This window comes from Lemur catta, chromosome X (genome assembly GCF_020740605.2).
Source record: "Lemur catta isolate mLemCat1 chromosome X, mLemCat1.pri, whole genome shotgun sequence".
Lineage (NCBI taxonomy): Eukaryota > Metazoa > Chordata > Mammalia > Primates > Lemuridae > Lemur > Lemur catta.
This window is the reverse complement of record NC_059155.1, coordinates 4,647,141-4,665,984: the sequence shown is the minus strand read 5'-3', so window position 1 is coordinate 4,665,984 and position 18,844 is coordinate 4,647,141. Positions and strand designations below refer to the sequence as shown.

The 18,844-nt window shown below is 36.5% G+C and overlaps 1 protein-coding gene across 1 annotated transcript in view; it reads right to left on the bottom strand.

The window, feature by feature from the left end:
- PASD1 (PAS domain containing repressor 1) overlaps positions 1-17,542 on the bottom strand; it is a 74,918-nt gene extending 57,376 nt beyond the window's left edge. Inside the window, exons 1-3 of the mRNA XM_045538777.1 lie at positions 17,458-17,542; positions 13,643-13,731; positions 6,872-6,961 (exon numbers count right to left, since the gene is read on the bottom strand). Coding sequence (XP_045394733.1) covers positions 6,872-6,961; positions 13,643-13,731; positions 17,458-17,542 — 264 coding nt within the window. The remainder of the gene's footprint in view (positions 1-6,871; positions 6,962-13,642; positions 13,732-17,457) is intronic.
- Between the last annotated feature and the right edge of the window lie 1,302 nt (positions 17,543-18,844).

Genomic DNA, 18,844 nt, shown 5'->3' with positions numbered 1-18,844 from the left:
TCCCAGTAATCATTTCTTTAGACAATTTGTTCTCCTACTCTTCAATGTAACTGTTTATTTATTGCCTTTTCCTCTTTATTCAAACCTCCAAATCCCTGGCCTCCTTCATTTTCAACTAACCTCATTTATTTCAGTGAAAGAAAAAAAAGAGAAAGAAATGTCAACATCTCCCTGCAGCAAATCTACCAACCTTTCTGTTCCTATGCCTAGAGATCTGCTTTGCCCCCATTTCAATGAATGAGTGTCTTCCTAAGTCTAACTCCTTCACTTGTACACTACATGCCATTTCCTCTAGACTATACAAAGACCTTGCTCCAGAAATTCTCCCCCTACTCCCCACATCATCAAGTTTTCCCTCTCTAGTGGGTCTTCCCATAAGCACATAAGTACTGCACCATAAATATATAATATGTCATCTATTTGATCATTAACAATTCCATGCATGTATCAAAATACCACACATGTCCCATAAATAAACACAGATATTATGTATCAATAAAAAAACTAAATAAAATTATTAGGAAAATAAAAAAAACAACAACACAGATTCTAAAAACTCAAAATCTTCCTTGACACTATCTCCTCTACTCCAACTATAGCTCTACTCGGATCCATTTTTGGACAAGAATCCTTGAAATGAAGTACACTTGTCATCTTGCCTTTCTTCACTTCTCACTCTTCCTTGAAACCACACCAATCAAAATTTTATCCTAACCACTCCACTGAAACTAATGACCTCCATATTGCCAAACCCAATAATTAATTCTCAGCCCTCATCTTACCAAAATCTCAGCAGTTGATATATTTGATCCCTCCTTCTTCTTGATACACTTTCTTTACTTGGCTTCCAGGACATCACACATATGGATATGCTTCTACTTCAAATGCTACTCCTTCACAATTTTCTTTGCTGGATCTTACTCTTCTTCCTGACTACTAGGTATTGGAGTGCCCAGGCCTTAGTCATTAGACCTCTTCTCTTACTACACTGTTTCCCTGGGTGTCTCTTCCAGTTCCATCTCATTAACTACCACCTATCTGTTGATGACTCCAAAATGCTCATCCCCAGTCCAGACTTCTCCCTGAATTCTTCTAGATTTATATGCACACAATAACTCAAATTGGATATTTATTAGGATTTCAGCTGTAAGATATCCAAAAGAGCTTCTGACAAAACATGTTCTCCTCTCAGGCTTACTAATTTCAGTAAATGGCAACCACCATTCACCTACTTGTTTATCCTTGACTTACCTTTTCTCCCTTAAACTCAACATCCAGTCCATCAGCAATCTCAAACAGATCTACCTTCAAAATACATATAGAATCAGTCCCCTTCTCACCACTTTGTCCAAGTCTCATCTCCAGTATGATATACTGCAATAGCCACAACTGGCCTGTGTATATTCTTGCCACACCCCCAACACCACTCCATTCTCCACAGAACAACCTGAATGATCCCTTCAAAATATAAGTCAGATCATGTTATTCCTTTGCTCAAATTTTTCCACTGGCTATTCAGGTCATTCAGAATAAAAGCCAAAAGCCTCACACCCAGGGCCTTTACCATTCTATGTTCTGGTTCCTTGCTGCTATTGACCCTATCTCATTCCTCTCTTTCTCTCTCTCTCTCTCTGTCTCTCTCTGGTGCTCACTGCACTCCCAATATACCTAACTCCTCACTCATATCCAAATACAACAAGCAAATGCTCATCTTAGGGCCCTTAAATTTGCCCTTCATTCAATGTGAAGCACTCTTTCTCAAATATTTGAAAAGGCTTTCTTTCTCATTTAATTCAGGTCTTTACGCAAAAGTATTTTAAATGGCACCAACTCCCTGACATCCTCTTACTGCCTTTTTTGTTATTTGTTTACTATCTGTCTCCCCCGTTAAAATGTAAATTGAATCAGAACAGAGATCTTGTTTGTGTTATTCACTGCTGCATCCTCAACACCTAGAACAGAGCTTGGCACAGTGAGCGCTCAATAAATATTAGGTGAATGAATGAATAATGCTGCAACATGTAGCTGAAATATGGTGACGCACAGATAAATTAAATATCAGACATAGAGGTAATGAGTTTTTAATGTGATAGGAACAAAGTAATAAACAAAGTATTCTCTGTAGCTGAATAATGGCTTTGGGTAATGAACCACAAATTCCAACGATTTTTTAACTGATTGGTATTAATAATTTATAGTCAATATTTTGAAATATATCTTTATGGCCCATTTGTACAAGCTAGCCTATGAGGTGGCCAATGTTCAAATTAGCATATGAATCCTGTCTCAATCAAGAAAATGCTTGGGCAGGGCGCGGTGGCTCATGTCTGTAATCCTAGCACTCTGGGAGGCCGAGGCGGGTGGATCTTCTGAGCTCAGGAGTTCGAGACCAGCCTGAGCAAGAGCGAGACCCCGTCTCTAATAAAAAATAGAAAGAAATCTATCTGGCCAACTAAAATATATATAGAAAAAATTAGCCGGGCATGGTGGCGCATGCCTGTAGTCCCAGCTACTTGGGAGGCTGAGGCAGTAGGATCGCTTAAGCCCAGGAGTTTGAGGTTGCTGTGAGCTAGGCTAATGCCATGGCACTCACTCTAGCCTAGGCAACAAAGCGAGACTCTGTCTTAAAAAAAAAAAAGAAAATGCTTAGCTTGATTTTGGATAGAAACATTACCTTAATTTAGCAAACAAAACATTATGGAATTAACAGGAATACATTTTGACAGAGAAAGTCACACAGTTAAATACTGACTTCCCAAAAGAAATGTAGTTTTTCATTAAATTTAAATTTTTCAATAAAATGATTTTATTGGTTTAGTTATAAAATACATTTTAGATGCCAAATCAATTTATCTCTGATTAGTGGAAACTACTTATTCATTCATTCATCTAACATATGATAAACAAGTACTCCATGCTAGACATTATTCTAGGTAAGTTCACAATACTAGCTCACTTAATCCCCTGTGAGAGGAAGAATTATCCCTTGTTTTATTAATCAGGAAATTAAAGTGTGTCCAACTGTTGGGAATTCAGAAGTGCAGAAATGAGATTCATGCAAAAGCTCCATCCAACTCCATGTGTATTGTTCCTTCCACTACACCATAGCTGCCTCAAGTTCAAGTTGCACTAGGACCAGAAAATTTGCTATTGGACCATTTCCTGCATTTTGTACATTCTACATGAAGTAATTCATTAAATAAAATTTTATACCGAGTACTCTTAAGGGTTACAAAAGATGACCGTGACATGATTTCTAATTCCAGGGAGTACACAGTCCAGTAGGGCAGGTTAAATATGCACAATTATGATGCAAAATATAAAACAGTACCATAACAAGAGGTACAAAGCACTATGTTCTTTCATTAGTAGAAGAATAAGGATAGCATTGTCACTTAAAAGAATTCAAATTGCGCTACCTTTTTGATAGTCTATATTCCCTTGGATGTAACTAGTGGGACAATGAGTTTCTTATTAATTCTCTAGGGATGGGAATAGTGACAACAAGCTTTATAATTAACCACCAACTAAAAAAGTGGACATAACAATCATTCCAGTGACCCTGCTCCTTAGTTAGAAAAAGGGCAGAGACCTGAAAGCATTATCAACCTCATGTTATTTTTGTAAATCCTTGGCATTTGCTCTTCTTATTGCACAAGGCAGAAAGATCAAGGTACTCAGAACTTAATGAAGCAAGGATAAATACCAGCGAAAAATTAAGGTGGTTTTTTTAAAAGCCAAGTTTGCAAATAACTAATAGTTGTCACACATTAGTATGGTGAGTGCCAGACGTGCCAAAAAGAGAACAAAAAATTTACCTCACTCCATGACATTTACTGAGAATGTAGGCAAGAAGCATTTTTTTTTTGCCAGAGACATTCACATTAAACATGCATTAGAAAACTATTCAAGTGTATAGGGCATAGGGAATGATAAGAGCCTCTGCAGGAGATTCAGGCTGGATCCTGAATAAAATGAGTCTCATCACTACTAATTCTCTACTATGCTGTAAGCTTCTCAGGAAGAACAGAACAAATCTCACCACAATTATCACAAACTAACCATTTATCTATGTTCAAAACCTGCTAAATTCTAGTCCCTTAGAAATTCAATGCTGAGAAACTCTACCCATGTTATAAAGTGTATGTTTTAAAAGTTTCATTTGTTTTAGAATTGCAAAAGAGAATAAAAATATGTAAACTCCTAGGGTTTATTTTATTTTTCAAGGGCATGATGGAGTAGGGTGAGTAGGAGGGCAGGCTGCTGAGAACAGGGGTTAATGACTACAAGTTACTAGTACAAACGACTACAGGTTTTCCTAAGGAAACCAATTCTTGTGAAAATATGATGGCATATTTTGGATATAACTGATCATGATCATAGACATCATTTTATTAATGGCATGTATTATAACATCATAAATTGGACACATCTCACCTTTCTGTCATACCGCCTTCCAATCTAGTAGCAAAACTTATTTTACCTACAAAACACTTCCACTTCCACCTCAATCCTCTCCATCACCATTTATATAGCTTTCTAAGTAGACTGTGTACTTCCATGTCTGCTCCCCATAGCCAATTCCTAACATAACGGCTAAAGTGATGCAGATAAAACTTAAGTCAGATGATTTCCCTAATCTGTTCCAAAACCCCCAATGGATTCCTCCTATCTCAAAGGAAAAGGCAAAGTCATTACAATGGTTCTAAACAAGGTGGACCCCTGTTACCACTCTGACCTCATCATCTCCTATCTCTTTTTCCTTTTGCTCACAGCACTCCAGTCACATTGTCCTCTTTGCTGTACCTTTTCCACATCAAACACATTTCTCACTTTAAGGCCCTTACAGATGCTTTTTACTCTGTCTGGAACACACCTGCTCCAGTAATCTCCATGATGCACATACTTGCTCCATTCAGGTCTCTGTTCAAATGTCACTCTATCAGACAGGTCTTCGCTAACCACACTATTTATAATAACCCACCTCCAGCATTCTCTAAGTACTATTCTTTCCCCACTTACAGATGAGAAACTAAAGGTCATTTATTGAGTGAGTGACAAAGCTAAATTTTAATCTTTAGATTATTTGATTCCAAAGACCAAGTTCATTCCACCTTACCATGCTATCAGTTTAGAGTTGCCCTATAGACAAAGGTGCCTTGATGTTTAATGAAACTATAGATTCTTGGTGTCCGGTGTACACTCTAGAAGTGTTTTGTCTACATTTTAATATAAGATGGGTGACTTATAAGATGAAATTTTAATCAATGCCTGAGAAAAAGATTGCCTGTGGTTAAAAATTAAGAACAGTTAGGATTTAATGAGGAAGTGTGAAATTGTGCTTCAGGTAAATATTCCTATTTAATCCTATTTTATAAGAATATATAACTTAATTTCCATTTAACATTTATGTATATATGTAACAGTTATACTTTTAAGTACACCAATCTGAGGTAATCAAGTCTATGGTTTAAGGTTGGCAGTACATGTTCCAGACATCTCTACCTTATGGTGATTCTGTGTGTGTGTGTGTGTGTGTGTGTGTGTGTGTGTGTAAGAGACGGATACGGCAAATGTTGAAGGGTCAAAGAACCTCTAGAAAGTGAAAACTTGGAATCGAATACATAAAGAAACAAGGATAATATAACTAACACCATCACTACAAAACAATCCTCACATATTAAGAAAAAGTTATCAGTCTCAATGAAATGACTAATTTGGTTTAACTAATATCTGATGCCACAAGAATTCAGGCATTTTTCTGGTTTTCATTATGATAAAATTTAAGCTGTAATGGGTCATACTCACATATTCTTTATTTTAATATAGATTTAATAAGATACTTGCCTTCTGTGACATAAATAGTCTAAAGTCCAATTCAATAAATATCACTCATATTTGCATTTTATACAGCTGTTTTGGTATTCTACCAATATAAGCTGAATTTGGAAATGTAAACTGTTTTTTTAAAAGAAAGATAATGAGAAATAGAATAAAGAGATTCTAGCATCTGTAAATAAAAAGAAAAGGGTATAAAAGCTCTGTGGTTTTCCAAGAAGGCTGTGAAACATACTGGCTGGCATGGCTTAATTAGTGGAATAAGCTTCAAACCCACTTCCAACTTAACTACAGAATAATCTAACCAAGCTGCTATTAATTTCCATGTTCTAAATTTGAGGGCTATAGATCTCTGGGTCAGGGTTTATCAAGTTCTTGAGACAATTATGTGGAATGAGGGATATACAATGAAAACAACCATCAAGACATGATTAACACAACCACCCCAGAGGTTGTGGGGCAGAGGTTTCGAAGGGGAGAGTTGTTGGTGGTGAATGTAATCTATGTAGCCCCTCCTCACACTTATGCATAAGTGGAATATGAAGTCATTGCTATAGATTTAATGTTTGTGCCCCTCCAAAATTTATATATTGAAGCCTAACCCTCAATGTGATGACATTAAGAGGCGAGGCCTTTGAAAGCTAATTAAGCCATGAGAGAAGAGTTCTCATGAATGGGATTTAGTGTCCTTATAAAAGAGACCCCAAATAGCTCCCTTGACTCTCCTACCACGTGAGGTTACAGTGAGAATGTGGCTATGAACTAGACAGTGAGCCCTCACCAGACACCAAATTTGTTGGCAGTTTGATCTTGGACTTCCCAAATGCCAAAACTGTGAGAATAAATGTGTGGGTTTATAAGGCACCCAGTCTATGGTATTCTGAAACCAATGGAGATGGCAATAAAACAGAGGCACATTTTGACAACATTGAGAACATCTTCTCTGATTAGTTATATGTCCCTGAAAATAAATAATGAACCCCTAAATGATAAACCAGAATGATCCACTTTCACAAAAGCTGGAAGAACTTACTGGTAAATGGCCAAGGAGAAAAACGATGTTTTCAGCCACAAAAGTGATCACTCCATCTGTGTTCAGTATAATCATAAAGCCATCTAATGACTAATGAAGAGAAAATAATAATGTAGTTAAACAGTAGAACAATAATAAAATGATAGCTTTATTTCTAAATGCATAATTATAACAGCATACTGAAAATGTATTGCAGTCCTTAAATATCAATAAAGTAGGCACAGACTTAATTAAAATTCCATTATTCTGCCTCCTACACAGAATCTACTTAACCTTAAGCATGAAATGTTTATCAAATGATTTGTCACTTAAACAAACAAATTTCAATATACACCCAATTAACACGAAACTCTCCAACACAAGCTAGGAAGATTCATTTCCGTGTGTAGGTTGTTTCATCTTAAGCACATTTAATTTAAAAAAATGCTAAGAATATTTTAAGGACACTTTCATTTGCAGTTAGTCGTCTACTTATAAATTTGGATATTTCCATCATTTTCCTGCTATATAATGGATTAGATATCCAGACAAATGCCTCCTGGTAGAGAACATCTAAAATGATGAATAAAATATATAAAGACTTGTTTTTCAAAACAGGACCAAGGTTATGGTAAAGTAAGGGAACCGATCTGATGCCAGCAATGACTAGAACATGGGAATTAAGATATAAGGGAACACTGGAGCCTGTGTTTGCCTTGGGAATATTTGCCCAACACTAATAGCCTAGAGCTTGAGGGACAGAAAGCAAAGCTGAGGCTACAGCATAAAGCCAGATCTCCTGAAGGGTGACACCTTCAGCAGGCAAATATAAAAATCTTATCCAGCAAAAGGAGATAGGGAATGTGCATCCTTGCCTCAGCCTCAACCCTGGAAGGAGTAAGAAAAAAATAGTCTTCCCTAGGAGGTACTAAATAGTAGTCCACACTCACACAAATTTGGAGCTGGAATTCAGACACTACCTCAACAACTCAAGTCTAATATTTAGTTTAAAGTGGTCCTGACCCCAGATGTCTACTAAAAAGAAATTGAAATCACTTCTGGAGAATTATAAAATCAAGGCTCAAAGAATTCATGAAGATAAAGTTACAAATAATTTGAGCTTATATTAAAAAATTAACAAATACAGGAAGAGATAAACCTGTATGAACAAGAGGCAATAGAAATAATAAAATTCAGAATCAGATTTTTAAAATAGCAGATGTTGAAATTAGTAAACACACAATATAAAATAAGTGTGCTTAATACACTTAAATAAACAACAAAGGGTAATGAAAATATGAAGAATAAGAGACTCAAAACTGACCAGACAGATATGAAACATAATCAAACAAAATGTCTACAAATTATATTGTCATCAGAATTAGAAACTCAATGTATATGTTGAGTAGCATGTTGGACCACAACTGCAAAAAACAATTTTGAACTGGTACAATAAAGCTGAAGAAACAACTCAGGATGCAACGCAAGGAGACATGCAAATGGAAAAGAAGAGAAATTAAATTTCACGGAGAAGAGAGTGAGAAAGTACAATGTATGTCATATCAGAGTTCCAAGAAGGATATAATGGAGAAGAGGAAATACTCAATGAGATACACGTTGAAAATTTTCCAGAAGTAATGAAATACACCAATCTTGAGATTCAAGAAGCCTGAATAATTGCAAGCAGGATTACGCATCTGGACATATAAAGTCATGAAATCCTCAAAGTCATTAGGATGGCTATGATTATAAAACAAAACAAAACAAAGAATAACAAATTTGGGGGAAGATGTGAAGAAATTGGAACCTTTATGCACCATTAGTGGTAGTGTAAAATGACGAAGCTGTGGAAAGCTGTATGTCAGTTATTCAAATAATTAAACAAACTAATAGATGATTCAGCAATTCCACCTCTGGATATATACCCAAAAGACCTGAAAGCAGAGACTCAAACAGAAATGTGTAAACCTATGTTCACAGCTGCATTACTTACAATGACCAAAAGGTGGAAGCAATTCAAATGTCCAACAGATGAATAGATAACCAAAAGGTGGTATAACATACAAGGGAGTATTATTCAGCCTTAAAAAGGAAGGGAATTCTATCACATGCTACAACATGGATCAACCATGAAGACATTATACTGAGTGAAATAAGCAAGTCACAAAAGGACAAATTCTATATGATTCCACTTATATGAGGTTCCTAGGGTAGTAAAATTCACAGATACAGAAAGTAGAATGGTGGTTAACAGGGACTTGGGGGAAGTAGGAATGGGGAGCTATTGTTTAATGTGGACAGAGTTTCAGTTATGTAAGCTGTAAAAAGCTGGAGATGGATGATGGCGATGATCGCACAATGTGAATGTACTTAATGCCACTGAACTCTATGCTTAAAAATGGTTAAAATGGTAAATTTCATGTTATGGATCTCTTACCACAATAAAAAAAAAGCAGGCCAAAGAGGAAATCATAATGGAAATCAGAAAATATTCACAATATAATAATTTTTAAAAAAACTATCAAGACCTATGAAATGCAGCTAAAACAATACTTAGAAAACTTTAGCCTTAAATATATATATTAGAAAAGAAAAATGATTACAAATCAATGAGCTAAATATCTAATTTCAAATTGTTAGGTAGAGAACAAAAGAATAAACCCCCCAAAATTAGAAGAAAGTAAAAAGTAAGAGCAGAAATTAATGAAATAAAAAGTACAGATACCATGGAGAGAATCAAAAAAGTTAAAAGTCAATTCCTTGAAAAGAGCAATAAAATTGATAAACCTCTGGTATGATAAATCACAGGGCAAAATGCACAAACAATATTAGGACTGAAAAGTGGATATCACTATAGAAGCTTCAGACATTACAAAGATAACAAGAGAATATTATCAACAACTCTATGCCCATAAATTTGAAAGCAATGGAATAGACAAGTTCTTAGACAAATATAAATTACCAAAAGTGACTCGAGAAGAAAGAGAAAATATGAACAATCTCATAATCATTAAAGAATTGAATCATTAGTTTAAAATATTCTCTTTTCATCTTTATAATATCTCTCCCTCACATCATATACATACCACACACAAAAATGAACTCAAAAAGTATTTAGACATTAAATATAGAAGATAAAATGTCAAAGCCTTCAAAAGAAAATATAAGAAAATGTATTTCTTACCTTGTAGGTAAGAATTTCTTAAACAAGGAAGTAAATGCTCTTTGATTGATAAATTTAATTACTTTAAAATTAATAATTTCTGTTTGTCAAAAGTAACCTTAAACAGTGAAAAGGCAAGCTACAAACTGGGCGGAGAAATTTGCAACATATAAATAGCAAGTGATTAGTTCCCAGAATCTATTTTAAAAGTCTTCACCATACGAACAATAAAAAAGAACAACGATCCAATAAGAAACTGAGCAAAGGTTTGAAACAGGCATCTCACATAAGAAACACAAATGGCCTTAAAACATGTAAAAAGATATTCATTGTCCTTTGTAATAAAACAAGATGCCATTCCTTTCCCACCAGATTGGCAAAAGTTTAAAAATCAGCAAGGATGATGTGGAGCAACAAGAACTTTCATCCATTTACTACTGGGGTTATAAATCATCAGTAGAATACACAGGAAAAACCAGCCACTTCAAAAGCAATTTATCATCATCATGCAGATAGGGGGGCCACCCTACCACTTCACCCTACCCCCCAACAATCTCACTCCTAGATATACACCTAAAAAAAAATACTCTTGCTCATGTGAAACAGGATACATGGACAAGAATGTTCAAACCAGCACTGCTCGCCATAGCTAAAAAACTACAGCTGTATCAGGCCTGGTTTTATGCACTTCCTCAAGATTCATAACTCCTCGTCCACCCTCATCAAGCCACAGATGTTTGCTCCATTTTTGCAGCCCCTGCCTAGTCTCCTATCACTAGCAAGAAGAGGGACTTCAGTATCTATCCAAAGTGACTAGATTCATGAAAGCTATAACATCATCTACCTCAGGGCATGGGATCTTGGTACCCTAGTGGGTTCCCAGAAGGGTCAGGTAACCCAAAGGATAGAGTAGTTAATATCCATCCTGTGTGTGACTCTTGACTAATGACAAGAGACAGAAAGTAACTGGTAGATACAATCTTTTCCCTTCCTCCACCACACAGACTATTCCAAAGTATGGTGGCTTTACATAGTTTAAAAGTGACTGAGCAACCAGCTGTGTGTTCTTGTGAATCTATGTTCAGCTTGGTAATAAACCACCATATATTTCATTTTCCTCCTTCTCTGCCTTACTTTTCTTTTTCCCTTACCCTCACTAGCCTGAGATTTCATATCCCACTAAAACCTTAGCATGTAAGTTTTGCTTCAGTCTCTATTTTCTAAGGATTGTGAGCTAAAACAGATTCCAAGAGTACATCAACAGTAGAGTGGATAGTAATTGTGTAATATGTTCTAACAACAATATAGAAGCAAAAATGAATGCACTACAGTTACGTGTAACATCATGGAAGAACTGCAAAAGAAACGAACAAAAACATAAAGTCACAGAATACATACAATATAATTCCATTTAAATAAAGGTGAAAACCGTGCAAAACAAAACAGTATATATCACTTTGAGATACATACACATGTCCTAAAAAGACAAAGAAAAGCAAGGAAGAAGATTATGATGAAGAGGTTTCAAAGGATCTGGTGATGCTCTATTTCTTAAGCTCAGTGTTACCTATACTATTCTTTTAAGTGTAAGTATATGCTATATACATTCTTGTAAGATAAATTTTCAAATAAAAGCTTTTTACAATTTGATATTTGCTATTTCCTATTTGTCTGACATCAAAAGCTGAAGTCCAAAATTGCCATGAGCCTGAAGTCACCTTCCAGACATCTGAGTTCAGAAAAGAATCTAGGCAGATCTGGTAAGGTATTTTGCTCCTCTACTCATTTCTTGTATGCCTGCTTGCTTTGGCATTTTGATTACCAAATTCCCTACTGAGATGGTTTGCTCTGAGTTACTTTGGACTCCCATGGGCTGGAGTGTGAGGTAAAAATGGTGTCTCAGCTGTGCTACTCAACAACAGCTCTTAGATTTGGGCAAGTCACAAGCTCTCCCAGGTTTGGTCTCTTCTTTCCTACAGCAAGAGGGATCGACATCGTATTAACTTCATCATGGGCTTGTTGTGAGGATGGAATCAGCTACTCTATATGAGAGCCATGTGTAGGTTGTTATGTAGACATCAGGAGGCTGTTACCTTTGACCAGCAGTGTGGCAAACAGGAAGGAAACATCCAAAGCTAAGTCATGGCTCTGGAATATAGGCTCTAAGAAACAAAGTTCTATCTCTTCCCCACCCCCCTCTCTTTTTTCCAAACTCCATTTTCTTTCAAGCTTCCAAAGAATGGCCAAAGCTACACTGAAAATTGGGAAGTGGAGAAAAGGAGCCCTCTACTATCCCTCTTCCCAGATTCCCTGATGTTTCCATATCACTGATTGAAGTGAGCTCTGATTAGCCAGACTGAGCTAGCTTGTTTTTTACACGAAAAAACAGGCTTTTCCAAGGAAGTTATTAAAGCCTAATGGAGGGGAAAAAGTGAAGAAGAGGAAATTACAGATATTCTGATTCCTTCAAGTTTAATACCTGTAACTCTGAAGGTCCAGTAAAAAAAAAAGAAAATAAAAGTTTAATACCATATATTCTGTCGCTGTGAACATAACTATTCCTGCAGGATATAATAGAAATCTTTTAGATCGTAGCTAAAAGATTTCAAGTAAGCATTTGTTTTCATAAAATTAGTAACAGGATTTTATACAACACATTTGAAGGCCTCTATATAGCAAATATTTATGTATATGATCCCTAAAACAAAACCTCTTAAAAAGTGAGGGGATTTGTTGCTTGAAAGGAAGAAAGATGAACTAGAGACTATTCAAAAATGACTCCACTTCTGCGGTCAGCAGAATTTTGCTTCCAGCATTGGGATAGGTTTGAAAAGATTCACTCACACAGAGCCTTTCTCAGACACCATTATGACCACTAATGGTCACAATGCTGGGTAGTCAGCCAGTACCAAAGGGGAAAAGGGCCTGAGCTCATAATTTCTGAGCATCTAATATGTGCCAAACACTTCACTAGAAATTGTACAACATATTTACTTTACTTTATTCTCACAACAACTCAGTGAAATAGAGATAATTTTTACCCATTTTAAAGAGAAAGAAATCAAAATTCGGAGATGGTAACTTACTCAAGACACACAGCGAGAAAGTGACAAAGGCAAAATTTGTATCCCTATCTGTCCAATTGAAACACTATGGTCCTTCAGGGTGAAGTTTGTGGCCTTTGAACTTAGTGAAACTAATCAGTTTCCTTGGAGATAGGAACCACAAAAACCTGATGTCCTTGAAGGAAAAAAATGACTTGAAGTCTTATTCATTAGAGTATAACAATCTATGCTGAATGAGTCTACCAAATATTCATGTACCTTGTCACTAACCTATACAAAGATTTGTTTTTGCTTGTTGTCACTTAAAGATCAGTAGGCCTCAAAATTTGGTCGGCATAAGAAGCATCTGGGGAGCCTGTGAGAAATGAAAACCCCTGGCCCTATCAGGTTTGAGATTCTAATTCAGATGGCTTAAGTTGGGGCCCAGGAATCTGTATTTTTATCAAGCTCCAAAGGTGATTCTCATGCATATGGTCTCCTAGCCACACTTTGAAAAACACTATTCTTTATCTTCTACTGCATTATTCAACATATGAAGTAATCAAAGAACAAAAGCCCTCTTACCTGTAGTGTCTTTTGGTTGAAGTCTTCATAGGTACGAAATGATGGAATCCAACGTGGTTTCTCCCGAGAGGCTTTTGGATTGATTTTGCCTTTTCAGATAAAGGAAGAAAGGATAAAAAAGTGTCACACTAAAATTATTGGCTAAGGGTATTACATTTTTCAAAGTTATAATTAATTTTATAGAAAAGACTCTCATGAGAAAATGCTGAGTGCTAATGAAGGATCTGGTATAGACTAACTAATTGCTTATAAATGATTATAAACACAGAAATGTTTGGAATTGAAAAAGACCTTGAAGATCATCCAACTCAATTTCTACTCCACACATTATAACCTATACAACAACTTCATTATTTTCAACTTCCAGTTCTTTCCTTTTCTTGGGTTCTACCAAAACCCAGTATCCATAATCTGTCAGATAAGGTCAAGGGCTCTAGGCAAGTTCAGACTCCCAACTTCTGACTGAAATTTGGAATTTCGCTTTTTAGTTCCATCTAGTTAAGCTTTGAGCAAGGGCCCCTAACTAGAATATCTTCAAGCCTTATCTTGTATCTCTTAAAAGCTATTGCACTGTTCTATCTCCCATCCATCCTGGTCCATTCTTTAAGGTTTTCCGTTTCTCCCAATAAACAGTGTTTCTGCTCCTGTGCTCACTCAGAGCCTTTGCTATCAACATCTTCCCCTCTATACCTCCCCCAATTCCACCAGCTCTACTAACTTCACTACCAAAGGGACTTCATTAACCCAGCCCTCCAATCTCAAGTGATTTTAATGCTTCACTTCAATATATGTTGGTTCCTTCACCTTACAGAAAAATGAAAGACCCATAGCATAAACTTTGATCCCTAATAAAAATGTAAATTCCCGTGACAAGGATAATTTTGAAAATGGCTATTGCTTTCTATCAGTGGGCATGAGTCTCAGATCCTTTCCAATGAGTATATTTGTGTAAGAGGGAGGTCATGCATGAGCAGAGGAGCTCCAGAACTCTCACTGAAGAGGGAACATGAAGAGGGTATGTAACTGAGTGGAAAGCAGGAGTAATATGAAAATTAAACCATGACAATTGCATAATTGCCTCCAGATCAGTGATACTAACCACTGTCCCAGATTAGAAACTCAATTCTGGGCATAGCTCCTCAAACTCAGGAAAGAACCCATGACACTCCCCCTACAGTCAATTTCTGAAGTAATTTCCCCATTGCTTTTCAGTTCTACCTACTGACTTTCATCTCCCATATTTCTTCCAAAGAAATAAAAAATATAGACAAGAGAGCCCATGTGTTGCCAAGAAAGGATAACCAACGTATTTTATCAATAAATCATAAAGAACTTTTTTACTTCACTATTACACATAAACTTGTTCTTATTTTGTCTCTAGGATGTGCACCATATCCAATTCTTCATTATATCCCCAGTGTCTTGCATGATACTTAAGTCACAGTAAGGACTCAGTAGTTATTGTTAAACTGAACCTCATTTATTCATTTACTTTTAAAATATTTACAGAGATCCTGCTATGTGTCAGACTCTGTTTTAGAGGCTCAGGATACAGTATGAACAAGACAAATAAGGTGACTGTCCTTTTGTCTGTAAGACTGGTGGGGCAGTGTAGACAGATAACACATAGACAACAGAACAGATGGGTTCAGATAGATATCAGATAGACAGTACAATAACTGAGACTGAGTGATCAAGGAAAGCCTAAATAGGAAGATAACATCTGAGATAAGATCTGAATGATAAGAAGGCAACACACCTGAAGACACAGGAGAAAAGCATTTCAGGCAGAGGTAGCAGCAAGTGCAAAGTGAAACAAAAAAGAATTTTGCCTATTTAAAGAGAAGAAAATAGACCACAGTGGCTACAGTGAGATGACCAAAGGATAGAGTAGCAGGAAATGAAGTCTGAAGAGATAGGAAGGACCAGATCATGTAGTGTATAAGACAAGGAGCTGATATTTTATCCTGAGTGAAACATGAAGTGCTTTTATGCAGGAGAGTGACGTGGTAGGTTTATAGAAGATCCCTATAGCTGTTCGTGGAAAACAGAATAAAGCAGGAAGCAAAAATAGAAGCAGAGAGTCTAGCTAGGAAGGTGTTTCAAAAGTAACAGATGGGGGAGTGGGGAGATGTTTTTTCAAAGGATACAAATTTTCAGTTAGAAAGGAGGAGTAAGTTCAAGAGATCTACTGCACATCATGGTGACTATAGTTAATGATGTAACGTATTCTTGAAAATCACTAAAACAGTAGATTCTAAGGGGTCTTACCATAAAAAAATGGTGACCATGTTTGGTAATGGATATATTAGTTCAATTTCACCATTCCACAATGAATACATATATCAAAACATCGTGTTGTACACCATAAGTATATACAACTTATATTTGCCAATTTAAAAAAAAAGAAAAAGTAGAAAGAGTAAGAGATGATGGTGCCCTGGGTTAGGGTAGTGCATCAAGGCTACACAAATAGTGAGAAATGAATGGATTTAAGATATATTTTAGAGGTAAAAGCCAAAAGGATTTGCTGATAGATTGGATGAGCTGGTGATTAAAGCAGAAAAATAAGAATGCCTTCTTGATTTTTAGCTTGAGCAGCTGGCAGAAGGACTGGTGGTTGCCCGTTACTGATATGGGGAGAACTGGAGGTGTGGGTGAGAGAGGCAATGTGGTGGAGGGGGATCAAGAGTTCCTTTACGGCCATATCAACTTTCCTATTAGACAGCCAAGTGAAGAAGTCACACAGGAAACTCTCTTGCTGATTTTATGAGTGTGACTCTCAAGTATGGAGCTCAGGTAGGAGGTTAGGGCTGGAGATGGATTGAAAAAGTGGGGGTCACTGATGTCCAGACAGCACTCCAGATCAAAGGACTGGGTGAGAATACCTGGAAAATGAGTACTCCATAGATATAAACAAGAAAAAGTCCCCAAGGACTGAGCCCTGGGGCATACCATTGTTTAGAAGTTGAAAGAGGAGGAAGAGGTGGCAAAAAAAAAAAAAAGACAGAGGAGAGGCTAATGAGCTAAGAGAGAAACACAGGGAGTGTGTTGTCCTAGAAGCTGACAGAAAAATGTTTCAAGAAAGAGGGAGTGGTAACTTGTCCAATGTTTTCAAAAAGTCAAGAAAGATGAAGACAGTTAAAGGACCAAATAATTCAGCAATGTGGAGGTCACTGTTATTCCTGACAAAAGTAGTTGTAGTGGAAACGTAGAAGCTACAGCCTCAGTGAAGTGGGTTTAGGAAAGAATGGGATATGAGGAAATGGATACAGGGCCTATAAAATTATTTCAATAATCTTTGCTGTGAAGGTGCACAGAAATAGGGCAATAGCTGGGGGCTGTCATGGGGTTATACTTTATTTTAAGGTAAGAGATCATTGCAGCATAATTATATGCTTATTGGAATGACCCACTCAGATGTTTTGAGTTAAACCTATTTAAGTATTATAGGTAATATTTTACAACTTCAGGGCCATGCTTCCCTTAGCAACATTTACCATATGCTTGTAAGTGACTAAGATACAGAAATTTGCATTATTATTTCTCACATATGCTTCTATTAATTTTCATTTCCTTGTTCCACTTTTGCATGAACCTCAATAACCTTTTAAGCGCCAACCAGAAACAAACTCATCAATGGAAAGAAACAAACTCTCTGTGTATTAGAAAATACTTCAAGAGATCCTCTAATCATTAATCCCTCCCAAAGAACATTTCAGGTAAAGTAAGTGACCCAGTTATCCCACCCACAGCTAATTTTCAATGTGGTTAATCAAAAAATATAAGGTTAGGTCAGGTGGCACAAATCAAACCTTCCTTCCTCTGTGAGACGGCAGCCATGCACTGCGATGTTTTAGATTTGTCTCCTTTCTTAGGATAACCATGAGTTTGCATCATTGTGCGCAGATTTTCAAGGAAGGAATTGACCCGGTCCTGCCTTGGCTCTTCAGGTTTATTAACTTCATCCCTAATTGACAAAAATAAATCAGGGTTACTAATGGCAAGGGTGGGGCTAGGAATTCAGATGGTGGAACAACAGAAGGGGGAAATAAGAAAGAAACAAAGGAATTATTGTCAATATTTGAGCAAAAATCTAGTCCCTTGATTACCCATAGAACAATAATAACTATCACTATTAAAATGGGGAAATGAAAGCCAAACTCATCTCACTTAGACTGTGCGGTCCTTGAGGGTAGGGACCATATCTGTCTCCATTTCTTCCACAGAAAAGCCCAGCAAATTCTTATGTGGCCTAACAAGTACATAAAATAAGTTCAAATTAACCTGAATTTAATGGTGGGTCTTTGTTCTACCATATATTAATGTTATCACCTACTTTAATAAGAATACTTCTGATTAAAGAAAATTCTTTCTACGTGATCTACAATTACTGAAGAAGCTCTCTCAAAGCCAGTGCTCTTTCTCAGAGAGAAGGCTGAGCAATACAATGTTAATTAAGATTTTTTTTTACCTTTAAAAACCACATATCATACTGGAAATTTTTGACAAAAACTTATTGACTAGTGCCAAGTGATGGGGGAGTCAGGGGTCCTCCAGAAGCCCTTGAATTTATTTTAGAAGTTTGATGTGGAAAAATAAGTTAATTTATCTTTTCAAACATAAATTACTTTAAGCTCTAGGCAAGCCAAGACTCAAAAACAGGATTCTAAACATATAGAGAGTGTATACCCATCAGTTACTTAACCGCCATTTACTAGAGTCAGCTCTGGGCAGGCACTGTGCAAGGAATGGAGCACACAGTTTGATGAAAAAGGCTGTCAGGTAAACAGGTAACGTGCTAAGTATTATAATAGAATTGGAACTGAGAGTTATGAAAAATCCACTAGAAAGACAAAATTTCTCTGAGTGAGTCAGGCTTCCCCAAGGAAGTAGGATTTTGCTAGATGTGAAATGGGAACAGAGGACAAGGAGTAGGGGAGAGAGTTTTAACAGAACTATCAGTCAGTTATGAATTTATACCTCTTCTTTCTTTCTTTCCCGTTGTCATCCATTACTCAGTGATGTAATGAAGAATTCTGAAATCAAAGTGAAGCAACATTTTACTAAGAAATCAGTCTACGGTGAATCATGGTAAAGCAGTAAGACTAATCAAAATTCTCAATTACAAAACACCTTTCCTTCAAGGAATGCCTACTTCTTTTAAAGATATAATTTCATTAAGTACCAATAACATTCTCA